Source organism: Pseudonaja textilis, chromosome 1 (assembly GCF_049901715.1).
Source record: "Pseudonaja textilis isolate UNSWEBS1 chromosome 1, rPseTex1.2, whole genome shotgun sequence".
NCBI classification, from domain to species: Eukaryota; Metazoa; Chordata; class Lepidosauria; order Squamata; family Elapidae; genus Pseudonaja; species Pseudonaja textilis.
This window is the reverse complement of record NC_141990.1, coordinates 194,158,813-194,186,349: the sequence shown is the minus strand read 5'-3', so window position 1 is coordinate 194,186,349 and position 27,537 is coordinate 194,158,813. Positions and strand designations below refer to the sequence as shown.

Genomic DNA, 27,537 nt, shown 5'->3' with positions numbered 1-27,537 from the left:
CTGTGATGGGCTGTGATAACCCAACTTGTTAATAGGCCACATTTGAAAAACTAGTGGGTGAGGCTGGAACAAAAATTTTATTATGTTTAATTTCAAACTATTTAGTGTATTTCTTTTAAATATTAATGCACATGTGATTAATATTATATTAAATACAATAGATATGTATATATTTAATGTTTAACTAGTCAAATATGATCTTGCTACTTCCTAAATTCAAATACTAATATAAATTATATTAAAAACTATTTTCTGGCCATGTAGTTAATGATTTCCTCCCTGAGGCACATAAAAAAATATATCGTGGTAACAGCTTCTAAACATTGCTGGAGTGGAGGTGGTAGTGAACTCAGACAGTGGCCATCTTTGTTTTATGAAATTCACACCTTGTTCTATGTACCTTTTTACTCCCATTGCCTCTCAGTGCTCTGGGGCTCTCATACTCAGTTTGCTTTATGGTCAGACTATCATCAGGACTAACTATCATCAGGATTGGAAATTATTAAACCAAGGAATAAGGGTCCCTGAGCTCAAATCAGCAAGATTTCTTAGGAATTAGAGTGACAACACAAGAGTTCCAGTGAATAATTTTACTTTCAAATAATAAATCCATTTATTCTGTTCAAGAGAGCCAGTTTGCTGACTGAATACATTAGCTAGAAATGAGGAGGCTGTGAGTTCTAGTCCCCCTTTGGGCATCAAGTCAGCTGGGTGACCTTGGGCTCTGCCTGCCTGCCTATTTCCCTATTTCCCTATCTCCCTCATATCTGGATATTATGATGCTTAACAAACATTCATATTCATGAAGATCACAGAATGAGTGCTTTACAGCCTGTAAAGTACCCTCCTCCCATCCATTATAAAGGGTTGTGCCACTCTCCCTCCCAATGGTTCACAAGACCACATGTTGGGCATTAGGGAGCTTGGGCAATTATGTGTGCTCCAAGGACTGCAGATGTTATACCTCTGCTTCATGAGCTGTATTGGTTGACAGTTTCCTTGTGGGTCCAATTCAACGTGCACTTTTTTTTTTTGAAAATCATTTAATGAGATTTAGTAATGTTGGCAAAGTACGAGAACATCACTTATTGAGAAATTATTTGAAAAGACAGGGTCTCTTTTGGAGAAGAACATTAGTAAATTGTTTCTGCTTTCATCAATTACTATTTCCCCTGCTACAAACCTGTATATTTCTCAAATCAATTCATCAAATGTGCTGCAATCATAGCTAAACAAATACACCTATCTGGACTGAAGGAGCATTATAATATGCTCAAATGATAAATATTTGCTTGTAAGTTGTGATGGATTCTATTGTTCTGTGCCATATTAATATTGCAGTAGGAAAAAAAGGAAATTGCTAAAGCTATTGTGAACAAAATATTAACTTTACAGAAATGGTTGTGTCTCATACAGCCTCAGGTGTCCTTTTATCACTTGATTAAAAAAAATCCCCAGGTACTTACTCAGAAATAGATTTCCTAAGTTGAACAAAGCTTACTCTCTAGTAAATGAATTCAGATATCTCCTTTCAAATCCTTACTGGATAGTTTTTGTAGACCAACTTGTGCATTGACTTTATCGCCATGGCTTTTTGTAAACTCTTACAATTCTTCAAGATTGAGACAGTTCACAAATAAATAAATAACAAGCTATTTTAAAAAGTTTTATAGATGTGATGATGTAACGTACCTGGCCGCAGGAAAACAGTTATCTTTTGAGGAGAAATCTGAGTGACTTCTGAACCATTTATCTGTGGCCCATCGCTCAGATGTTTGTTTTCACGGATCTCTACTTTGGAAATGGGAAATTCAATGAAATTCAGGTGGCATCCTTCCGAAATGAGCTTTTCAAGAGTGTCACACCTTTTATGAATGTCAGATAAATCAGTAAAATTCTACAAAGGAGTGGAAGAAGAAAAAACAAACCCGGTGAAATACAAAATAGTCTAATTAAATGGAAGGCTCTAATTTTAAACGAAACACAATAATGCTTTTTCCATGAGGTGTGTCACGTTAGATGTGTATGTGAGAGCATGGGGCAAACAATGTTAAGATGGATCATGTTGAAATTGAATCTACGTATAAATTGGTATATATGGTTAGTCCTTGGCTTTCGACCCCAATTGACCCCAATTGTGGCTAAGCGAGATATTTTTAAAGTGAGTTTTGCCACATTTTACGACCTTTCTTGCCATAGTTGTTAAGTGAATCACTGCAGTTATTTGGTTAGTAACTCAGTTGCTAAGTGAATCTGAATTCCCTATTCACTTAACTTGCAAAAGGGGATCGCATGACCCCTGGACACTGTAACCATCATAAATATGAATCTGTTGCTAAGCATGAATTTTGATCGTGTGTGGTTGTAAGTGAAAAAAAAATGGTTATAAGTCACTTTCTTCAGTGCTGTTGTAACTTTGAACAGTCACTAAATGAACCGTTGTAACTCGAAAACCATGTGCAGTGCTAAATTGCCTTTATTAATCATGAGAATGGGTGTTTACAGAGCAAAGAAATAATTCTTGCTATGTGCATGCATTGGATGATATTTCATCGTTATGTTTGGGGACTTTCTTTGTGTTTCCTCCCCTCTGAAGATAGGAGATAGAAAGGGTAGATTGTGAAAAAAAGAGAATTATGAAGGAACAGAGAGAGAATAAAATAGAAATGTACTTATAACTGCTGTTAAGAAGATTCATTTTTTCATATTCTTTATTTTCTATTTCTTTTCTTTTATTTATTTATTGAACAAATTAATGTGGCCACCCAACTCACACACAGATGACTCTGAGAGGCTTACAACATTAAAATGTTTCACTTTCTTATTACGTTTTCCTTATTTTCTCTCTCTTTGGTTCAAAAGTATTGCTTTTATTTCATTGAAAAGGTTTTAAATAAATAGTATAAAAACAAACAAACTATAAAGTAGAATTAACCCATCTGGTTATGCTTCCTTCTTAACCCTACCCTTAACCCTTGCTAGGCTGGCCACAGGCCAGATAAGATATCCTCTTGACGGATCAGAGGCTTCTAATGACACACTAGGAAAGTTTCTATGTTTCTTCAAAGTAATATTTTCCCCATTTTCTAACAATAACATAATGGAATTGATCTAATTTCAAAACCATTTTGGAAAAAATATACATTAGATCAAATATTTCAGAGTAGAAGTTCACTTTGGATCCAAGGGCAATTTCTCGGGTGATTCAGAGTTGAAATCCAACATATCCAAATAAAAATATAGATAAAACCAAATAAAATAAAATAAAATAAAATAATACTGCTGGTTAGGCATCTTTAATTAATAAAAAGGATTTTGCTCAGACAAAAACGATAAATACTCCATTTATTATAGAATGGCTAAATAGAAGTACTGTAAGCTAGCCTAGAAATAATATTCCCAGTTTAACATTTTGCATTATAGCACATAAAGCACACATATATATTTCTGGAGTCTTTTTATGTAATCCTGGCTAGCATGCCCATATTTAAATCATTTGGGTCTACGTTTGAAATATCTGTGGAACAGAATATCTAACGTATTCGTCTGTGTAAGTCTTTAGAAATGATGCAAAAAAGGAGCTGGAGGAAACTAGCATCCCACTCACTTGTCTTTTCCTGAAAACTCATGGAATCGACTCTATAAGGTATTTTTTTTCCTTACTAAAAACAGCAACAATGCCTTTCCATAAGAATCTTTATACTGTATGATGACCTTACAATAAAAAGAACAAGAAGAACATTCTGGCTTCTTGATTATCACTCTTTGTTTTGAAAACTGAGGGCTGTTATTTACACCTGCTCTAATGTGCCCATTCCTTGTACCTGTGCTCACAGAAACACGTCAACTTCAGTGGTGGGATTCAAATTTTTTTACTACCGGTTCTGTGGGTGTGGCTTGGTGGGCATGGCAGGGGAAGGATACTGTAAAATCTCCAGTCAGAAGTGGTATTTACTGGTTTTCCGAACTATTCAAAATTTCCGCTACCGGTTCCCAGAACTGGTCAGAACCTGCTGAATACCACCTCTGGGCAACTTCCTGTGAATCTCATTGCTGTATTCTATTCTGCCTGAGAAACAGGCCTGGCACTGGTGCCACCCTTATAGTCTGAATGCAGGGCAAGTAAAGGAAAATGATTAGTGGATTCCCCTGGCTCTGTTTACACTCTCATTGAGTATCTCCTGGAAGTAGAGAAATATTTGCCAATTGTTTGCTTAACCTGAATGGGCTTGGACTAGGAGGAAACATTCCACATCCACCCATTTTCTTGGTTAAGTAGAGTTTGATGAAGGGCATGATTATTATTAGACCCTGTCTGGTTTTGTACACGTTTTCTTGTACGAGCAAAAAATCCTAGTGTTCTAGAAGAACACTAAATCCACCTCCAAAAGTAGTCCAACTATCAGCTCACATCAATTGATAATCAGATAATCCCTTAAAAAGCATGCACACATCATGATAACACTAACCTTGATGTTTTGTTTCTATGTCCTTTTGGGGACAGATGAAGGTTAGTTTCCCCCCTCTCTCCAATATTTTCCTACTAGGGCTGACATCCAAATATGAGTTTTCGTGGAAGTAATCTACTTTAAGATCCATGGAGGATAGGCTTCAGCAGTCGAAACTTGCCTCAGGCTACACAATCACAACATGGGCAGGCAAAATGTTTTTCCGATGCAAACCATGCAAGCCTTTGCATGCCTACTGAGGAATGAACTAAAACCAAGGATACAAGCACTATACAAACTTCACTGAAGGATTTTTAATGCTATCCTGGGAAGGTTATCTATGGAGTTGCTAACAGTTAACACCAACTTGATGGCATATAATCAACGTTTTAATGATAATGATAGTCGAGGGAGATACAGAATCTTGAAAACTTGAAGAGGAATTTCCCAACCTCATTTATTTTGAGGTAATTAAGAACGAATCTCTCAGAATGATAAGCTATCATTTCGCTTGCCTGCAGTTTCTTGTTTGTTTTGTCACCTCTCTATTCCATTCCTCTCTCAGCCTCCCCACAATCTCTCATGCTGAGTGTGCTTCTTCCTTAATCCCCAGGTGCCTCTGTGGAAGTCAAGGTCTCTGGCTATTCCTATTAAAATGGGTGGCAACTAGAACAGAGAGAACCTGCCTGCATCCCCTTCAAATGCCATCTTCATTCCTGTCGAGGAACCATCCCAGATCATTCACACAAACTTGTGTTTGAAGAAGAGGGGAAATCACCACTTCCAAACCGAAACAGATACATTTGAACCTATATTATCCGCACAATGGGTTGCGGAAGAGACAAAGCCAATGCCAGGAGGACATGTCATGTCCTTTAAAAATGATTAATGAGCCATATTTAAGTTGCAGTTAGCAAGGTGTGAAGATAAGCCCTAAGAAAATCACATTAATCCCATGGGATTCTAGTCCTGCTTTAGACACAAAGCCAGCTGGATAACCTTGGGCCAGTCACTCTCTCTCAGCCCTAGGAAAGGGGCAAGGGCAAATGATTTCTGAAAATCTTGCAGAAAAAACTGCAAGGATTTGTCCATGAGTTAACATTGTCTCAAAGGCACATACACACAAACACATACACATACACACAAAAAAATTCTTAGGATCTTTCTTGAACAGGGGAACTGAAGAACTATCCCATGCTTAGTTACATTTATAGCATTAAGGTCTGGCTATGGATCAGGAAAAAATAGTTGCTACACTGAGAAGGCATAGTGTATAATTATATGAATAGAATATAAATATACCTTTACCAAGCTTACTTTCTCAACAACACAATTTCTTTTAAGTCAAGATTGGCATTGCTCCTATTCATACTAAAAGCAAAATTGTTTCTGAATTTATTCAAAATGGAAGTTGGCTTTTAGTTTTAGAAATCAGACTTTCAAAAAGATATCAGACCTACTGTTGTTAGACTTCCAGGGAAGAAATAGAGAAGTGAGGACAGCTCTGCTAAAAGCAAAGACAACAGTGGAATTAAAAGCCAGCAAGTACAGCAGCTCTTTAGAATTCCTCTCTGGACAAGGTGAGGACTTGAGATCACCCACAATTGCTCCAAACAATTGCTCCTTGCAAAGACATTGCAAAACAGTGGTCTCTGGCAGGCTTAGAGTTCTGAGAAATGAGAGAATAGCTATGTTCTTTTGGTAATAGCAATAGCAGTTAGGCTTATATACAGCTAGTCCTCAACTTACAACTACAATTGAGCCCAAAATTTCTGTTGCTAAGCGAGAAATTTATTAAGTGAGTTTTGCCCCGTTTTACTATTTTTCTTGCCACTGTTGTTAAGTGAATCATTGCAGTTGTTAAGTTAATAACCTGGTTGTTAAATGAATCTGGCTTTCCCACTGACTTTGCTTATCAGAAGGTTGCAAAAGGGAATCACATGACCTTGGGACACTGCAACCGTCACAAATTCGAACCCGTTACCAAGCATCCGAATTTTGATCACATGACCATGGGGATGCTGCAATGGTTGTAAGTGTGGGAAATGGTTATAAGTCATCTTTTTCAGTGCCGTTGTAACTTCGGACAGTCACTAAATGAACTGTTGTAAGTTGAGGACTATCTGTACTGCTTCATAGGGCTTTACAGTACTCTCTGGGTGGTTTAAAATAAAGAAGCATTATTTGCATATTGCCCTCAACAATCTGGGCCCTCATTTTGCCTCATTTTCGTAAGGATGGAGGGCTGAGTCAACCTTGAACCGATCAGGATTGAACTCCAGGCTGTGGGCAGAGTTTGCCTGCAGTACTGCACTCTAATCACTGCGCCACCAGAGTTCCAAATCACTTGTTAACTTCAACTGTTAGGAATCTTTGGAATGACAAATTTTACAGGTCTATCAGAGTTTCTTTCAATCCTTAGCAAAAAAAAAAAAATTAAATTCAAGTTTAAGGACTTTTTTAAAAATAAACAGGGTGATTAGAACTTTAATTGTGGAAAGCTACAAATAGACTAAGAGTCCATTTGAATTTGAAATAAGACTTTGGCATTAATTAGAACAATCCTTCCAATGGGAAAATGCCTTTGTTTTGAATTTTCTTTTTTAAAAAGATAGGATGAGACTAAAGGTTGGAGAATAGAAGGAATTAAAGATTACAATTGAAGGAGAATAGCTTAAATTTGGCTTACTAATAGAGAATAGAGCAAAAGATTTTTTAATATTGGACATATTGAAGGATGGTTTTGAACACTGAACTCATTTGTTAATTTTAAAAGTGTGTGTCTCTATAGACAGACTGTTTAAAAGGTGATATGGAAGAGGAACAGGCTTTGTTGTTCAAGACTGAAACTGATCTGAAACTGCATTTAAAAATGATAGGCTACAACAATGACATGGAGAAAAATGTTACTCTGGACATAAAAAGAAACCGTCTGAATGTCTTAATAATTAAAAGGATAAACAAACAACAAACCAAGAGAGTGACTTGGATAATTTGCCTACATGGGTTGTACAAAAGAGGCTTGTTAAAATTTGGAAGAATTTCGTAAGAAGGAACAAAAAGAAAAGAAATCAAGCTCTAGGCCATTATTTTAAAGAACAATAGATCAAGATTATTAAAAATAAAAGGAAGGACTATAAGGTTGGTTTATTTTGATCAAGGTCAAAATTGATATGTTGTTATCTCTGATAATCCTTAAATGGACTTTCACTGATCAGAACTGAACGACGAGGCTTTAAGGAAAGTTGCTTTGAAAATGGAGATGGGTCACATATAAATTAAGCAAACAAACAAACAAATAAGAATTTACTTAGAGATAAGAGATGGGATACGGCATGGGGCCAGGTTACCTATGGAACTATCTTCATCTCATTACATCAGCCCATCCAAAGGGGGGATTCAAATTTTTAACAACCAGTTCTGTGGGTGTGGCTTAGTTGATGGGCATGGCTTGGTGGTCATGTGACTGGGTGGGCATGACTTGGTGGTCATGCTATTGGCTGGGTGTGGCCAACTCAATATCATTCACACCGAGGCACGCATCTCCTCCCCTGGCCTCTCATGACTGTGGGGATGCTGCAACAGCAGTTAAGTGTGAAAAATGGTGATAAGTCACTTTTTTCAGTGCCATTGTAACTTTGAATGGTCACTCCACACAAGCAAAGTACCAGCAAAGGAGGGGGAAAAAAACTCCAGAGAAGTTCCTGAGACAGGAAGTCTAGTCCTGCCAAGAATGTAAAAAGGATTAATGGAGAGGCAGTTTCTGTAAGCAACACCAGAATGTTTCCTTCCTGCCTTCCTTACAGGATTAGGCCAGTAATTTCTTCTAACAACCGGTTCTCTGAACTTCTCAGAATGTTAACAACCAGTTCTAGCAAATAGGTGCGAACTGGTAGAATGCCACCCCTGAGCCCGTCCCACCTGGACAGGCAGGGAAAGTAAGTTGCAGATCCATCAGCCAAAGAGTTCTGAAATGGCATGGTGTAGGAAGAGAGACTTCTTTGCTGTTGCTTTTGTTGGCAATGCTACATTAGATCTCCATAGGTGACCTTGCCACAGAGCAGATGTGAAACTCGCGTTGTCACAGCAGCATCACGTGACCTATTGCAACTTTTCCCCCCTTCGCTAAAACTGGGCATGGGCATGGCCAACACGTGACTAATCCGGCCTATGAGCTGGGAGTTTGACAGCCCTGCCATAGAGATAGCTCTTGACTTATGACCATTTGCTTAACAACCATTTGAATGGAGGACAGCTCTGACAAATGGGACTAATGACTGGTCTTCACATTTACGACCTTCGCAGCATCTCCGCAATCATTGTGATCATATTTCATCCAATTTATTTCCTCGTCATTGAGGTTCCTGGGTTTTTTTTTCCCCTCAAGAGGACATTCCAGACAAAGGCAAACTGTATAAGCAGAGTTTTCTATCACTAACTGTGAGTTTCTTTCATAGGGTCGGGTTTGGGATTTACCAAAACAATAACAAATGCCAAATAATGGAATGTGGAAACAGGACCAAGCATGCTTTCTTCATTTGAAAATGTCTGAATGTAAGAAAAAAGTTTTACTGTTTTCTGTAAGCACAATCAAGATTGTGTAAACATTAAGTCATACGGTTACTTAGAAACAGTCAAACCAAAGCTACTAATTTTCTGCAGTTTTGATCATGCACACTTTCACACAGAAGCCGGTGTCTGACACCATATTTATATTATCTCTGAGTTCTGTTTTCACTTACAAAGCAAAGGAGGTGCCCCAGTCTTGTTACATGAAGCATAGTCCATTCTCTATGATTTGGGTTCATGAAAACCCAAGCACATGCTTGAATCACTAGGTCAGCTGAACTGAGCCAGAAGTTTCTAGTCTCTTTATTGGCAGAGACAGAATTGGAAATGTTAGACAATTTCTAGCTAGTTAATAAATCCTTAAAAAAGACAACTGTTGCAAAGTGTGTCCCTCTGGTATTAGATTTAATTTCTTTTCATTCCTTGTTTTAATGGATGCAAGATCAGATTCAGAATATCTGATCCTTGGTAGAACATCTTTTTTGGCTGTTATGTAACTTCTCTGTAGATTAATTTTTGCCCCAATTATATCCTATCTTTTTAAATTGTCTCTATTTCTTCCATAATATTCCTCTTTGCCCCAAACTTGTTAATTATACATATGAACAATCCTTTGAAAAGTGAGTTTGAAAGTGATTAATGAGCCTGGTTAATAATCCTTAAAGCACATCAATGTTGAATTCAAGGTTGCTTTTCTTAAGCAGCTGCTAGGTCACAAATTAATTTTTTTGTTAAATGGAAAGGTGTATAAAAAGCTTTTAAGATTGCTTAGAATCAGACTTAGGGCCTAGAGATTAAAAAGAAAAGTAAGTAATGGATATGCTAATTTCCACTGATTCTAAAGTAGGTATTTTGACCCACTCTTTGAATTACATTTCTCCTGAAGAATGTGGCTTGGAGCTGAGAGTTCAGAATGCAAATAGTATATTATTTAACAAACATATAATTTGTAATTACATCAAGTCATTATTTTTGTGTCTTTGAAATAATTCACCTCTTGGAAACACCAGCCACAGCCTGGTCCAGAGAGCAAACAATCTTCACAGTTCATGGCACTCCCTGAATCACAATTTCCTACATGGTACATCAAGGAAATGTATTAGATTAGCTCATACTTTAATTATGTCAGGTACATACTGTAACATTCTGGGCAGCATTCGGACTTCCTCAAAGTTAGTTTGTCAGAGAATCCAGTTTTACTTGTTTGTTGGAAAATCGCTTAGGCATTTACAGAACAGATGGAAACAATCGTTAAAATTTCAATAATTAAGAAATAAACCTTGTGGAGCAATAGTTTTAACTGAAATCAGTGCGATGCTTTATTCAAGAGGATAATTAGGATAAAGCAGCTAGCTTTTAATATTATTTTTATATTAATCCTTGACCTGGTCTGTTTACCTGACACTGAATCGTTCTTCATAAAGTCAGACCAAAGTCCTTGAAAAAAAATGGGGTGGGTGAGGGTGGAGGTAGGGCTATATTTCTTCAAGATATTTATCATAATCGCAGAGATCAGATCCAGAACCCCAAAATCACACAGACTCACATGAATAAATACACACTCCTAAGTTTGTATCCCATATATAAAATTAGCCTTACCTTGTACATTTTTATTCCTTTGTAGAAATAGGAAAAAAAGACAGAGCAATTCAATCCCCATTCGCTTTTAGTTCTGGCTGCAGGCACAAAATATATCAAACATTAATTAAGCTCAGAAAAAGCAAAGTTTGGAAGCCGTTTTAACATACAGCTGAAGGTTTTCAAATTGTGGAGGTTTTCAAAGTCTCTAACAGAAGGCTACATTGGTATAAAGGAAATAACGACGACAAAAAACCCCTGGTACCTAAGCAGGTAGCCTGATAGATAGCAAGCAGCATGGTTATGGAATTTCGCACAGTCCTTTTACTTCCTGGTTTGCCTTATAAGGAAGAGAGGTACACAGCGAAAGGTGGAACAATTCTCACAGGTGAAGTCCTGAATTTTTTTCTTTCTTTCTTTTTTCAGATCAGAGATTCGTTTTACAGAGCTGCGTAAGATATGTATCTACTTCCCCATAAATATTGGAATATAATACACTTAGTTTTCTTACGCAGGCCAACTGTTTTTTAAAGCTTAATACATCAGCCGAACTCTCTAATTTCTTAGCTGAACTCCATTCTAGGGATTTTATTTTGAAAAGGAATCTATACCCAATCCTCATCTTCAATAGTCATTTTAAAATATACATTATAAAACCCTAGCCTGTTTTGTGTTGTTTGCACATTGGATAGCCTTCCTTTCCACCTCATTGTCAAAGCCATTAACAAAAATATGGAAAAATAGAAACGCCAGAATGAAACATTGCATAAACCAGAACAATAGAAAAATAAAAAACACAAACCATGCATGTCCTCAGTTAAGTAGAATTGAACACTTAGCTTAGCACTTTTCGTGACCTAAGGCTTGGTGGAACAGCCAGAATTCTAGAGGCTTCATCATCTGGGTGGAAGCCATATGAATCTTTGGGGTGGCTCCTGTCCCAGAGGACAGTCATCTCAGCAGAGAAAGGGCCCTGAAGCATTCCTTCTTTCCCTGATCACACAGGATGGGCAATTGGAGATAGTCAGTTCTGCGGATAATTACGTCCTATGACATGGTTGTAACAAACACCTTGTATTGGAAGCCAACAAGCAATACTGCTTGTGGAGCAAGGGTGCCACATGGGCCTACTGAGACATGCCCAATGACAGAGTGCGTTGCTGCAGCTGGATTGTTGATGTAGCATTCAGGTGAACTCAGAGGTAGCCCCCATGTAGAGTGCATTGCCCAAAAGATGGCAAGGGTCATTTTGAGAGCTTCCTAGAAACTTTTCTTTCCCAACTTTGTGATTTTGTTAAATTGTATTCACTCTTCCTTTGCGGTTGAAGCATATTTCCAGTCAGACTCCAGAGGGATGACAATGGGACTGGGCGGGTGTTAAGTAGGGACTATGGGCACTGAGCACTGGATATGTTGTTCCTCAGCTTCTTGCGTTCCTATCCATGGAAAGAAGCCAATCCTTGTTGGCTGGCACCTGTGCAGCTTTGTACAATATACCAGCGCCTGCCCCTTTTCTTTTAGGGATTTTTATTAGTGCCTGTGCTTTTCCTTTGATTTTACCCACAGAAATATCTTAGCAATCTCCTTTGATGCTCCCAGATGCAGACTCTATCTATTGTTTCCCCCATCCCCAGCATCACTTGGTTCCAATGCAACAAGAATCAAAGCCATAGGAAGCAGATTGTTCGCTCATTCCTACATTCCTGTCTGTCCCTGGGAGCTTTGTAGCCAGGACAACTGGCGCACCACCTTCGCAGAAGCAAAGTGGCATCTTTCTATGTGGCAGCTGAAATGCTTTTTTTTAAAGAGAGAAAAGAGAAAGAAAACACACAGAACAGTGAGCAGGACATAGAAGAGCAAGGAAAGCATGCCTCACGCAAGACTCCATAGAAACTGCAAAGGTTTTCCCCCTGGGGGGATGTCAGGGCTAACCAGAGCACAAATCTCCAGGACTGAGAATGTGAGTCATTGCTGATTCAATTGCAAGATTTAAAACATTTCAGAGAACATAGCAGCTTGACAACCCAGAATGGAATGGCTACGCAGGAGAGTTGACTTGCCCTTGACAGAATAACAGTGTTGGAAGAGACCTTGGAGATCTTCTAGTCCAACCCCCCTGCTCAAACAGGAGAGCTTATACCAGGGCTGTCAAACTCCAGGCCCATGGGCCAGATGCATCACATGCTGGCCACGCTCACGCCCAGTTTAGCAAAAGGGGGAAAACGTCCCAATAGGTCACGTGATGATGCCATGATGACATGCCCTGTACCATTTCAGACAAATGGCTGTCCAATTTCTTCTTTAAAATCTCCAGTGAGGGAGCACACACAACTTCTGGAGGCTAGCCTAACCCAAACTGGGGCTACTATTAAATGAAACAAAGCACTGGAAATGCCCTACAGAGCGGAAAGGTCAGGAGACAGCAGTTTTGAATGAGAGCTGGAAACCACAAAGGAAGGATGAATTTGGGAGAGGTGGGGAGGAGTTGTCAAGAGTGGCCCATACTAGTGAATGATCAAGCAGAAAGTGTGGGTCTAGCCTAGGTCTATGAAAATACGTTATAAACAAAGCTCTTAAAAACAACTTTACTTCTAGATAAACATCAGTGCTGATCAGCATGAATGAGCCATACAATGAGTCCAACATACCCAATCAGTATCATTAAATGGCAGGGTCTCCAAAGTGTCAGCAAATATTTTTTTTCCTGTCTTTGTCCATAGAGACCAAGGATTGAACTTGATTTTCAACTTCTAAATAATCTTCCCAACTTTTGAGTTACCACCCCTCGTATATCTCATGACTGATCTTCTAGCAAACACTACATATTTTTAAACTTCTCCAGAAGTGAACCCCGTAATTTGTCTTGCATTTATTTTATTTTTATTTATTTGGTTTGTCAATTGCTTACAAGGTAATAGGTATAAGTAAAAACATAATTATGAACACATGGATACATATAAGAAAAATAAAAATAAAGGAAACAATAGGACAGGGACGGTAGGCATGTTGGTGCGCTTAGGCACACCATAATTATGCATCTAAAGGATCACATTATTCTGAAAGCTTCTTGACCTCTGTTTCCTTCCAAGACAACCTGCTATTACAACTCCTACTTCATGTGTTATATCAACCTCTAAACAATTCTTTTATCACAATTCTTTTTTAAGTTATTCATATCACATTAAACTTACTTTCCTATAATATTGCTCTTGACTCACCCATTGAGGCCTGAATAAATCAGAGATTGGGGCCTGTTGGATGACATGACTTTCCATGCCTTAATAGGCTGGAGGTATCTGACTTTATAGAGTCAGAGTAAGAATGAGTCAAAGATCAGTGTCATGACAAGACTCATAGCTTACATAGTTTATTGTGAAAGTCCCTTCAAAGCACCATCCGTCAGTCTTGCTTAGTTTTTGATCATTCATTTAATCATCCCTGATTATATTTGAAGTCTATCATCTATCTCAAGGCACAATGATTTCTGGGCAATTCATAATAAAGCAAATATTCTGGACAAATTACAAGATGATCAAACAAAATTGTGCTCATCCAACAGCTTTCTTTCTCATCCTTTTTCCCCCATTTCATTTCCTCCCACAAAACTAAATATGAGGAGGTCACACTTTAGATCCAAGGTGAAGAATGAATCAACCATTCTTCATTTCTCTAGCAAAAGTGAAAGATACTAAATAATTTAACATAACCACATTTATTTATTGATTATTTTGCACACCAGATTTCTTCCATGTCAAGGTGATGCTTTTAATCTTTTCCTCATCTTTTCCTCATTTTTGCAGGTAGGTTAAACTGAAAGATGAATTACTACCTCTGGGTTATCGAAAGGTCTGCGGAGGGGATTTGAACCTGATTTTCTGAGATTCCCTGCAACACCATTCATATAAATGGTACAATCTTATTGAATAATATACTGGCCCCATTGTTTCATTCAACACAAAGGTTAGACTAGTGGGGCTATACAACAGCCCTTCTTTGGGGTAGCCCCTTCTTTGGGGTAGCTTCCCCTAAATCATATCAGCAACATTTGGTGGCAAAACTGGCATCATAATTTCGATCCATTTGGGACGATATGGTAGTGTGTTAAGGAAATGGGTATGGTTACTTCATCTTTACCATGTCATGTTTATTTTACGTCAAATGAAAATAAAAACTGCATTTTCCCCAAATTTTAGTGGCGTGAATTTCATGATATTGGAGGACAATAAACAGAGTGCTGGGAGTTTGACTTAGCTTTATGTCAGTTAAATGAAACTTATTTTTAATTAGCAAGAAATAAGATTCTCTAGTTAGTGGGGAATAAACTTTAGGAAGAATGAAGTCTATTGCTGTCATGCCCCTGTCAGAGTCTGAATCTGAGGAGAAAGACAAACAACTGACAGAGAGTGGGAGTGTGGCTCCATTGGTTGTGGAGGAAACTGGGGAAGGGCAAAGTCCAACTGGGCAGAGCAGGGAAAAGGTAGAATAAGGGAGAGAGAGTTCAGAGGAAGACCCGGGCCCACCCCCTCTTCATTTAGGGAGGAACGGAGAAGAGAGCAATGTAGGTTGCATGGCTTACGGGGGAGGAAAGGGCCCTGATTCCCTTCATTAGCCATATCTGGGTAAGAGAGTTAAAAGAAAAGCATGCTGAGTGCAGCAGCTGCTGGGAGCAAACATGAGTTTATCTTGTGTTGACTTTGATTATCTGTGTTCCTGGAGTCTTCCCAATCGTGTTGAGTTATTGCCATGCCTTCACATCTGGAATTCTTGCTTCTGCCCTGCCGGACTAATTACCTCATTTTGCCTTGATTAGACTTATAGTTTTTGTTGACCACGTTTTGAACTTTTCTCTGCAGCCAAAGGCTGTTCCTGGGATAGTTTTTCTCCAGCCAGAAGGTAACCAGGACATTGGGGCAATGTTGGAGCTAATAAAGGGACTCCTACTGATTATCTGACTGTGTTGTCTTTGTGCCATGCCCTGAGTCATCACAATTGCTTAGGTTAATTCTCCATCTAGGAAAGAGGATGGGCTAATAAACTTAGCATTCCAGTTGCTTTCACATTAGATTTTCCACCTATTACTGGACTCCTCACAAGGTCTAGAGTGGCACAGCAAAAAAAGTCAATAATGATTTCTTCAAACATGTATCTATTTTCTTATCACTTTAGGAAAAATGTCAAATTTGAGTGCGAAATCTGTTAGTTCAGGGATGGAGATAGGGGCTCCTCCAGACACTGTTCAATGTATCATTGTCAACATATCCTCTAGACACAGTTCTCATCATCATTGTCAACACAACCATTGATGAGAGATAACAGGAGGTCCGTTTGATTATAATCGAGAAAGAATGAATGCCTATAGATTATGTTCCTCCTCAAGATACAAGTTCGGTGTGTGTGTGTTTCCTAACAAAAATCAGACACTGTGCTGATTAAAAAAGAGATTGAGCTAAAAGGGAGAAAAGGTTTTCTTTCTTTAAATGTGAAAAATCAGAAACAATAAGGTATTCCTTTGATATGGACTTCTCCTGTCTCTGGGTCAAATCAAAAGCTTGATTGAACCTGCTTTGCCTGTGCCACACATTTTCAATAGTGATGCAAAATTGCCTCAAGTGATATTTATAATTACTAAAAACAGCACAACAGCACAAAGGCAACATATTGCTTGCAGCCACTCTGCCTATTACAAATCAACACCCTGAAAAAAAAAAGATCAGAATCTGAAAAAGCAGACATCAGGTGTGAGATGAAACCAGACAAAAATATATCCTCAAGGCACGTCTTTTTTTTAAAGTATTTGATCTCCAGAGCTACCTGTACCTTCCCCAACAAGCAAGATCTTGTTTTATTCATTGATTCAACACCATTTGAGGCAGCAGAAGGTTGCATGCATTAAACTTCTAAAAAGGATTGTTTATTTGTTCAAGTATTAATTGCAATGTGAGAACATTGACCAGGTGCTCAATTTTCTTTCAGGAAAATAAATGAGATTTAAAAGTGTGCTCTGGTTGATTCATTGTAATGTAGATAAACTAGCATTTTATTAACAATCTCGGAAACAGTTGTAGTACTGTATATGTTGCAATTTACAGAATAAAACATACAGCCGATTAATTAAAACAAGCAATTGACAAGAAAGCAAAGACTGAGGGGGAAAAGGGAGGGGGGACTAGAAAGGATGCTTGTTAGAGACTTCATTATACTTGAAAATTTCTTAACTCTTCACATATAGTTAAAATGAAGTCTCACTGCACCTAATGCAGTTTACTTTTAAAGAGGGAATAGCACTGCTTTTCCATTTTTAATCAATCATAGCACTTTCACGTACCATTCTACAGAATAAAATGAATGTTTTACTTGTGATAGTTAAGCGTTTGTCGCAAGAACTGGAAAAAAAAACTGTTTGTATATATGTATCTCTATCCAATTTATCAAAATATTTTTCCTAATTTCAATATATAATGCGGAAAATGTCTATTCATCTAAGATGAATGATAAACAGCATAAAAGGAAAGCATATGAAACTCATTAAGGAATGAAATTATCACTATTGATTAAACAAAGTACAATTTCTTTAGAAATCAGTCCTGATAGTTGTTTTTTTATTTTCAAAATATGGAAGAATAGAGATAGTTGTTCCTTCTGTCTCAGTGGCAACATCATTCAAAAATACCAGAAAACCAGGTAGTTGTGGGGTAAGCTAGGTGAGATAGTGAGTCTTTAGGGCAGGTGAGATTTCCTCCCAATGAAAACAACAGCTTTAATAATACAATAGAATGTCTTTCCTCAGGATCTCAGCAAAAGATTAAAGGGGATTAAATGGCCCCTTTCTAGTATGCTGTGATCTCGATCAGCCCTTAGCAGCTGCATGTAGGGTGCCTTAAGCCAGTTAAATAAAAATCGGAGAAAGTGTCCAGGGTAGCCAACAGCTAGGTCCTTCTTCTATGTCTGGGATGCAAAATTCCAGGCAACCAATAAACGGCAATAAAGAAATAAGGAATATCTCTTCCCATGCCTCCTATTAGACATACAGCACCCGCAAATTATTTGTCTCTGTTCTTGTGGGCAGCCTTAAACCTGCTTTCTAAATCAAACTAGCTCTTACAAGGTTGGCCGGTTTCAGTACAGTAAGTTTTGATCTCTTCTCTTTATAGAAGAAAGTACCTGAGCTGTGGAGGAACAAAGTTTATGGTTTAAGAAATCTTTCCAATAATTTCTTGCACTGTTGCCTGGAGGGGTAACTACATTTGCTGGACATTTTTAGGAAAGACTGTGATACCATATTCTTATCCTAATATATGTCAGCTGATAATCATCCAAGCAGACTTGGCACAGGCATGGGTGGGTGGAGCAAGAAAGTTAAAGTGCACATGTAAGGAGTGTATGAGTGCGTCTGTGTGTGTTAGTGCTCTTGTACTATGTGTGTAAATGATTACAAGTGGCTGTTAGTGGTATATGATTTGCATTCTAAATTGTCCTTGCTGGTTGAAGGTATATTGTTCCAGAGGGAAGGGAAAGGAAAAGGAGGGGGAGGAAGGGAAGGAAAACTAGGAATTCCTGTCTGAGTCTCAGTTATGTAAAGCATCAGCTGAATGTGGGAAGCATTACACGGGGCCTCAGAGGACACAAGGGGAGAATGGCCCTCCTCCCCTTACAAGCAGGAAGCCCATTCATTCCTAGAATTACTACTTTTTCCCCTCCCCTCCCCTCCCTTTCCTCTCCTATCTTGTCTCACACCAGTTTAACTCCTGCATCGATCTAGTCACTCTATGCATCTGATGAACATCTTTTGATAAGTCTAGTGCCACTAAATTCCTTCTGATTTTTGGCCACCATGGTTAATCTGGGGCAGGCCTTCTATCTGATTTTAGATCAAAGTCTTGTACCTACTTTTCCTTCAGAATAAGGGTAGCTTGGTTAGGTATGCTTTTAAAAGTTAACATGTAAATAAGGTAAGTTTGGCAGTTTGGGCTCTATGCGCCTTTATTTGTTCTTATTATTTACTAAGAGCATTTCTAATATACTCTGATCCCAATGGAAAGTGGGCAGTAAAGAAGAAAGGGGGAGGGAAATGACAAAACACAATATACTAATAGAACTAGTTCACACAACGTTTAACTCTTTTCTCCTGATACCCATAATCGGCTTGAGCCAAAGGCTTGGTGGATAAAACCTTTTCACCTGCTGTTGAAATGTACCTCTGGAGAGAAAGAATTTCTCTGAAGTGGGACTTAGTACAAAGAAGGCCTATATCTTATCCATATCTATTTGGAATAATTTTTTCTGATCTTTAAATGTAGATTAAATAGGCAGGTTCAATTCAGAGGTGGGATTCTACCAGTTCGGATCAGTTCTATAGAACCGGTTGTTACGATTCTGCACAATTCAGAGAACCGGCAAATCGCACCACTGGTTGGCCTGCCCCTCCCCACCTGCCCCGCCTAGGAGGCTTTCCTGAGGCCCAGTCAGGGGTGGTATTCAGGGGGTTGAGGGAGGGAGAAGTGGCCTGAGAGTAGAGCTGAACCTTCCTTAGGATTGAAGCTTGTATTTTTCAATGCAGACTCAGGCAGTAGATTGTAGAAAGGTAAAATCTCTGAATGAATCTGTGATTCTTGCAAGCAGCTCAGTCTGCCTACCTGCTTTTGCCTGATTTTGGGTAAAAGTTGCTCTTTTTTTAAATAAAAAATCTTTACATGTATATTTACAATATTTACATACAAGCCACTCCCAGCCAGTCACATGACCACCAAGCCACACCCACAAATTAGGCCACACCCACAGAACTGGTTGTTAAGAAATTTGAATCCCACCCCTGGGTTCAATTCATTTAGATACCAGGACTAACATTTTGAGGTATTATTTAATCCTTGAGGGCTCTTTTTTAAGAAGCCTTTGGAAGGAGCGAACCCTTTGAAAGTGACAATTTTAGTGGCTGACACTACAAAAAGTAGGGTTTGTTTGTTTGCTTGCTTGTTCATCAAATTTACAACTGCCTACACTGAGAATGACTAGTTCATTGGGACAGGAATTTTAGATACAGATGATTTTCAGTGGTTTCCTCCCCCCCACAAAAAGTAAAGCAAGCTTTTTCAGTGGAACTTGGCTGCAGATAAATATAAGTAACACAATCTAATTCACGTGTCTTGAGACTGGCATTAGCACACAGCACTAGCCAATTCCCCCTAACAATAAACCTCAGTGTTTGGGGAATACACTCCCATCAACAGCATTATCTCTGCATGACAAAACCTGTAAGCCACTTCAGTTTTGCCTGCCTTCAGTTATAATGAAATAGCAGCACATAATTGTCAGTAGACAGATAATGAAGATAAGTGTGAAGTATATTTAGCAACAAATCTGCAGAAATTGGGTATCCACTCAGTTGAATCTGACAAGCATTTTTGGGTCCTGAGCATCCTCTCATGCTCACAAGCACTCCCCTATACAAAAAGCATGTTGCAATCCCACATGAGATCACAAAAAATTAGTGATGCTAGTGAGATTTTGAGAAATTCTGATATTGGGATGACAATACGAGAGTGATGAAGCATGCATCATGTCATCATTGCCTCAGCTTCACCGTTGCTTGCTTGTGTTGAAACATTCTACAATAAGAAACTGAGGAGTTTTCTTTGTGTTTCATCACACACACACATCCACACGCATCCCCGTCCTCCTGTGGATATTTAGGAAACACGCTTGTGATGGTTTACCATCAACTTGATGCTTTGCAAGTTGTGGGGAGCATTGCGGTCTGATTGGATTAAAGCAGGGGTATCCAACCTTGGCAACTTTAAGATTTGTGGACTTCAACTCCCAGAATTCCTCAGCCAGCAAAGCTTTGCTGGCTGAGGAATTCTGGGAGTTGAAGTCCACAAGTCTTAAAGTTGCCACAAGCTGGCTGAGGAATTCTGGGAGTTGAAGTCCACAAGTCTTAAAGTTGCCAAGGTTGGACACCCCTGGATTAAAGCTTCTCTTCTAACATTTGTTCACAGCTGTTCCAGCAATGTTTATGCACTGCTTATATATTTACAAATCATGAGTGAATGCTAGCTTCACACCTACTAGTAGATCAAGAGATGTTATAGTAGTAGTAGTAGTAGTATAGGTAGTCCTCTATGTACAACCATTCATTTAGTGACCGTTTGAAGTTACAACAGTACTTTAAAAAGTTGTTAAGTGAATCTGACCGTTTTTCACTCGTATGACCGTGTCCATGGTCACATGATCAAAATTTGTTCGCTTGATAACTGTTGTATATTTATGATGGTCGCAATGTCCCAGGGTCATGTGATCACCTTTGGCGACCTTCTGACAATGGGGATTCACTTAACAACCATGTTACTAACTTAACAACTGCAGTGATTCACTTAACAACTGTGGCAAGGAAGGTCCTAAAATGGGGCAAAACTTACTGAGCAACTGTCTCACTTAGCAACCGACATTTTGGGCTCAGTTGTGGTTAAAAGTCAAGGACTGCCTGTGTGATAAAGAGACAGAATAGGAGGAGGAGGAAAGCTGAACTAGTTATTGCTAAGAGTAAAGACCAGGGGATGGGATCCGACCGGTATAACTACTAGTTCTGTTGCTCTGCGTCGCGTGAGTGCAATTTACAACCTGCCCGGATAGCTGAGCAGTGCTGCGTGCAGGTGCGCAGCGGTTGGAAAAGTCCTTTTTTCCTGCTTTTTCAACCGCAGCTGTGCCACGCAAAGCAGCTGCAGTTGAAAAAGCAGGAAATAAAGGTCAGGTAAGACCCCGGGTGGGCAGGTGGGCCACAAGATCAGCAGACACAGTACCGGTTCTATGTCTGCTGCTCTTGGGAGCAACCTGTTCTAGAGAGGTGGACAGAACCGGTAGAAACCCACCCCTGGTAAAGACCTTCCCTACACTTCCCTAGTTTGACAATTTACAGCAGGGGTTTCAAACTTACGTCGTCACGGCAAGGTCACATGCCGTATCAGGACTTTTTCCCCCTTCGCTAAACCAGGCGTGGGCATGGCCAGTACGTGACACATCCGGCCCGTGGGCCGGGAGTTTCACAGCCCTTGTTTGCAGAATACAGAATAACAAAGTTGGAAAGGACTTTGAAGGTCTTCTGGTTCAATCCCCTGCCCAAGCAGGAGACCCTATACCCATGTTGGCAAACCTAGGCCACAGGTGCCAGAAGTGGCACGCAGAGCCATTTCCCCCAGTATGCGAGAGCTTGCCCAGAAGAGCCCCACTGTACATGCTTGCGCGTGCCGCTGCCCAACAGCTGATTGTCGGGTATCTGGTGTGCATGCGCAGGGGGTGGAGGGGTGTGTGCAGGAGATGCATACATATGCACAGGAATGTGCTCCATGCAAGGGGATCGCATGCACATGTGCAGACATGCTGCGCAGCAAAAGGGAGTCGCGTGTGCATGCGCAAAGACGCATGATGGGTGAGGGGAGAATCATGCGTGCATGGGGATTTTGGAAATCACAGCCTTCATGGGTTTGACGTTCCAGACTGGAGAAGACCTTTTAGCCCAATCCCTTCCCTAAGAACAGATCTGCTGGCTGGCATGTCTAATTTTTAAGAACAGAGCTAAAATGATTTGCACCAGCATCCTTCCCCATTAAGGTTACAGGCCACTAGATTTACTCATCAATTGTATCAGTGGTGGGATTCAAATTTTTTTACCACCAGTTCTGTGGCTTGGTGGGCGTGGCAGGGGAAGGATACTGTAAAATCTCCATTCCCACTAGGGGTGGGATTCAAATTTTTTAACAACCGGTTCTCTGGGCATGGCTTAGTTGGTGATCATGGATTGGTGGTCATGTGACCAACTCAACTTCACTCACATCGAGGCACGCATCTCCTCCCCTGGCCTCTCATGACTGTGGGGATGCTGCAACAGTTGTGTGAAAAATGGTCATAAGTCACTTTTTTCAGTGCCATTGTAACTTTGAATGGTCCCTCCACACAAGCAAAGTACCAGCAAAGGAGGAAAAAAAACTCCAGAGAAGTTCCAGAGACAGGAAGTCTAGTCCTGCCAAGAATGTAATAAGGGTTAACAGAGACAGTTTCTGTAAGCAACACCAGAATGTTTCCTTCCTGCCTTCCTTACAGGATTAGGCCAGTAATTTCTTCTAACAACTGGTTCTCTGAACTGCTTAGAATGTTAACAACCGGTTCTATGGAATAGGTGTGAACCTGTAGGATCCCACCCCACTCCAGGGGAAGGTTACTGCAAAATCCCATTCCCTCCCCACTCCACTAACCTGCTTTCCAGCTCTGTTCTCCTATGCAGGGCAACAAAAGAAGACCTAGCCAATCATCTGGGACTCGGGAGGCAGAGAATAGATGGGGGAGGGGCCAGTCAGAGGTGGTATTTGCCGGTTCTCCAAACTATTCAAAATGTCCACTACCGGTTCTCCAGAACTGGTCAGAACCAGCTGAATACCACCTCTGAATTGTATATTTGCTGCATTTTTGAAGTTAAGTATCGAGTACGCACAAATAGCAAAACAGAATGTATCTTTCAAAAAGAAGGCCATAAACATACGAGAAAGAAACAAGGGGAGAGAATATCATCACATTTCTACGCTGTCTTCTTTAAGGGCCTTCTAGTTATCATAAACCAGCAGGAGTCAAGATGGAACCCCTTGGTCTCTGCTAAGATGAGTAATTACACCTTGTCAACCGGAACCTGCTGAAATGGAAGAATATTCGAATGCTCACTGAACCTCACAGTGGTGACACTACATTATTCTCTAATTATTTTCATCTCAATTGATTGTACACGGTTTTGGGGAGGTTTTTTGGGCTAATTGTAATATTATTGTAATTTAAGGTACACCACACTGAGACTGCCTTTATTGATGAAAAGGGTGATTTAATACCTTTTTGTGTAAAAAAAAATCGCTATTGAAGAATTTAACTGAATTATAACTTCTTCAAGGAAACTTACAGGTCAAGAAGTAAATAAAAACTACAGAACCCACGATAACACTCTGTGTTGAGGGTCTCCAACCTTGGCAACTTTAAGACTTGTGGACTTCAACTCCCAGAATTCCTCAGCCAAAGCTGGCTGAGGAATTCTGGGAGTTGAAGTCCACAAGTCTTAAAGTTGCCAAGGTTGGAGACCCCTGCTCTGTATCATGCCATCCCTACATTGATGAAGACTGAAAAGATCACAATCCAGACACCAACTGAACTTGGCAAGGCAGTTGTCAACGTCTTCTAGGAAAAGAGCCTCCTTCCTCATTTACTGTGAGCTGCCGGAAAGAACCTCAGGAAGGAGCCATCTCTGTGGTTTGAAACATGTAGATGATTACGTTAATAAACACAACAAGACACAAAGTAGCCAACCACATTTTACTTCGTGTTTTGCGCTAACCAAGCCCATGTAGTTAGTTTATGGCTCAGTCTATGGCGCAAACCCAGAAAATTCAATTAGTTCACTAAATCATGATTCAGTGAACTATTCATAAGCAGGTCACACAAATTTAGCCAAGGAGAGATGAGCTATGATGCTAATGAATTCTATGGTGCTTTGAACTGTGAATCATTGGCTGAGATGGGTGGCTATAGAAATCAAATAAGTAAATAATGGTCAAACTTTCCTACCTGAGGACCATTTAATTTCAGCTGAGTCTATGGAATGCAGATTTTTTTGTTCTCTTTTTAAAATTTTAAATGAAATATGTCAGCAAATAATTTTTCTTCCATGTTTTAATTTTGGAGTTCACATGGAGGAAAATACCTATCTAGGAGCTTCCAATTAATATAAAGGGGATTGCTGAAAGAAAGGTTTTTGGAAGGGGTAAGGTATATTTTGCTATGCAGGTGGTCCTCAACTTGCAACCATTCTTTTTGTGACTGTTCAAAGTTTCAACAGCACTGAAAAAAAATGACTTGCAGCTGGTTCCCATACTTATGACTGCTGCAGCATCCCCACGGTTATGAGATCAAAATTCGGGCACTTAGCAACCAAGATGTATTTATGACAGTTGCAGTTTTCTAGGATCATGTAATCACTATTTGCAAAGTCCCTAGCCAGCTTCCAAAACAGCCAAGTCAATGGGGGAAGTCAAATTCACTTAATAACTGCTTGTCAACAATATAGCAATAACACTTAGTCTTATATAGTCTGTAATAGCACACAGTGCTTTTACAGCTCTCTCTTTGAGTTGTTTACAGAGTCAGCCTATTGCCCCCCCAACAATCTGGGTCCTCATTTTACCGACCTTGGAAGGAGGGTAGGCTGAGTCAACCTTGAGCCGGTCAGGATCGAACTGCTGGCAGAGGGAATGCAGAGTCAGACCCAGAGTTTCAGCAGGTTCTGACCAGTTCTGGAGAACTGGTAGAAGAAATTTTGAGTACTTTGGAGAACTGGCAAATATCACCTCTGACTGGAAATTTTATAATATCCTTCCCCTGCCGCGTCCACCAAGCCACGCCCACAGAACCGGTAGTAAAAAAAATTGAATCCCACTACTGGCCAGACCTGCTTAGCCATGGCTGCCATCGGCTCTTTGAGCAAGAACTGTAAATCCAGGAGGACCCGCAGGTTATGCACTGGGTCTGTCTTGGGTAGCGCAACCAGTGGTGGTATGCTACCTGTTTGGCCCGGTTCTGCTGAGCCGGTAGCGTCGATGAGCAGGGGAGACTGAACCGGTTCTCTCTGCCACTCAGCTGTTGGGCCCTCCCACCTGCCCAGGTTCTCATACTCACCTTTATCCTCTTCTTTTGAAGGACAGCTGTTTTGCGCGGCACAGTAGAGTGCTGCGTGGCAGCTGCTGAAGTGACCGGGAGAGTGCAGGCTTGCAGGAGGCGAGTTAGAACACCTCTGCGCCTGCACAAACACCTCTGCGCCTGCGTAAAGTGCATGTTTGGCGCACAGGTGCACGCAAAGTGTGTGCATGCGTACAAAGCATGCCCACCAAGCCACACCCACTGAACTGGAAGTAAAAGTTTTTGAATCCCACCACTCAGAGGAACCCCATCCAAGACCACAGACAATAAACTCCTATTACACAGAAGGGCTCAGCCATAGCCACTACGTCTTATCAGGGTTTAGTTGAAGTCTGACTATTAAACCAAATATTCATTGTGTATGGTTGAAGATTACACACAAACCTGTCCAGACCTCACTGTCTTCAGACCACACCTTTGTAATTATGAACATGACAGCATTCATAAATTATGTCATTTTTAAAGTCCATTTCGATCATTTTACTGCTAGCCAAACTCAACTTAGTACAAACATAACAAAATACTTATTAATAGCCAATTTCACAATCCATTGCACATGGTGGGTGCAATCTAATGTGTTAGTGGCTTTTGGCTAATGAAAGCTGGCATTCCCTCCTGCCCCCACCCAAAAAAAACCCTGATATCCCCAGAGAAGCAGGTGACTGCAGGAAAGGTAACTGATGCTTCTCTTCCATCCCTACAAATTGCTTCTGTTGATAGCAATACAGGAGATCCTCCCTTCACTGAATATACATAATGAGCAGAATGCTGAAAACGTCGATTATGAGACCCTTATCGTATCTCAAAGGTATAGTTCATCCATCAGCATTGCCTTGCTCCCTGCCATTACGAAGAGATAAATCAGACCTGCATAGACAGGTGTGAGTTGGGTACTCTGGAACCCCAAATAACTTGAATCAATACATTTCATTGCAAACTTTTTTCCTGAAAAGTATGGGCAAAGCCCTGCCTTTGAGCTGCACACCACAAGATCATACGTACTTTATTTTCAGGTTGTGGTAAAAAGGCAACAATCTAAGCAACATTTAGTCTTAAACTGTACAATTGTTTTAAACATTCAACTTCAACTTAAGTGTATACACACACACACACACACACACACATACATATATATATATATATATATATATATATATATATGTGTGTGTGTGTGTGTGTGTGTGTGTGTGTGTGTGTGTGTGTGTGTATCTTTGGTTATTCAGGTTTTCTCCCGCGTAAGATTGGCAGTATCTAGGCAACGTTTCGATGAAGTCTCATTCATCATCTTCAGGCTTCTTTCTTCGGCTCTGTGCTTCTCAGAGTGATGTGAGATTGCAGCTTCTTCTTCCTTTTAACTGCTAGTGGGGGTGTGACTTGATTGGGTGGGGGCTTGGCTGTGTTCTGATTGGGTGGGGTGTGTTCTGATTGGTTGGGGGTTTGGCTGTGTTCTGATTGGTTGGGGGGTTGGCCGTGTTCTGATTGGCTGGAGGCGTGTTCTGTTCAGGTGGGGGCTTGGTTGTGCTCAGGTTAGTCTTAGTTGCTGGGGGGTTTGAGTTGTTGAGCTGTGATCTTGCTGTTTGGCTTTGAGTTCGTGGTCGTGCTGCATCTTCATAGTGGGTGTCAGTTTGCTTCATGTATGGCTCGGAAGGGTTTGAAGTGGGTAGTGATGCAGCTGTAGTGTGGCTTCTGGTCCGTGGTCGTGTCTCATCTTCTGAGTGGGTGTGAGTCTGTTTTCTATGTGGAAGTGTGGTGGTGGCATCTTGTGTGGTTCTCATGGGTGTGGGTCTGGTGTCATTCTTCATGTTAGGTACTCGTCTGTTCATGAGGGCGGGTTTCCAAATGGCTGGAAGGCGGGAGGTGTCATCTCGTTTGTTCATGCTGTGTGGGCGTTTTTCTATCTCTATGGCTTCTCTGATTATTCTGCTGTTGAAGTGTTCGGTTTTGGCGATAGTTCTGGTATTTTTAAAGTCAATCTCATGTCCTGTGGCTTTGAGGTGTTGGACCAGGGAAGAGGTCGTTTCTTCTTTTTTGATTGAGCTCTTATGTTCTTCAATGCGTGCACTTATTCTTCTGTTAGTTTGTCCAATGTATGTGGTGGGGCAGGCAGTGCAGGGGATTTCATATACTCCTTGGTTTTCTAATTCGATTTTGTCTTTGGGGTTTCTTAGGATGGTGGATATTTTTCTGTTTGTGCAGAATGCTGTTTTAATGTTGTGTTTTTGGA

General features: G+C 40.2%; 1 protein-coding gene across 3 annotated transcripts in view; it reads right to left on the bottom strand.

The window, feature by feature from the left end:
- Positions 1 to 27,537, bottom strand: part of ITGB6 (integrin subunit beta 6) — an 88,375-nt gene that overhangs the window by 30,905 nt on the left and 29,933 nt on the right. Inside the window, exons 2-4 of one of the 3 annotated variants that reach the window (XM_087920102.1) lie at positions 10,617 to 10,693; positions 10,012 to 10,091; positions 1,693 to 1,897 (exon numbers count right to left, since the gene is read on the bottom strand). In XM_087920102.1, coding sequence (XP_087776228.1) covers positions 1,693 to 1,897; positions 10,012 to 10,091; positions 10,617 to 10,677 — 346 coding nt within the window. In that variant the 5' untranslated portion in view covers positions 10,678 to 10,693. Of the gene's footprint in view, positions 1 to 1,692; positions 1,898 to 9,190; positions 9,319 to 10,011; positions 10,092 to 10,616; positions 10,917 to 27,537 lie in introns of those variants that run through there. The other 2 variants (XM_026697169.2, XM_087920103.1) reach the window with 2 other exon arrangements.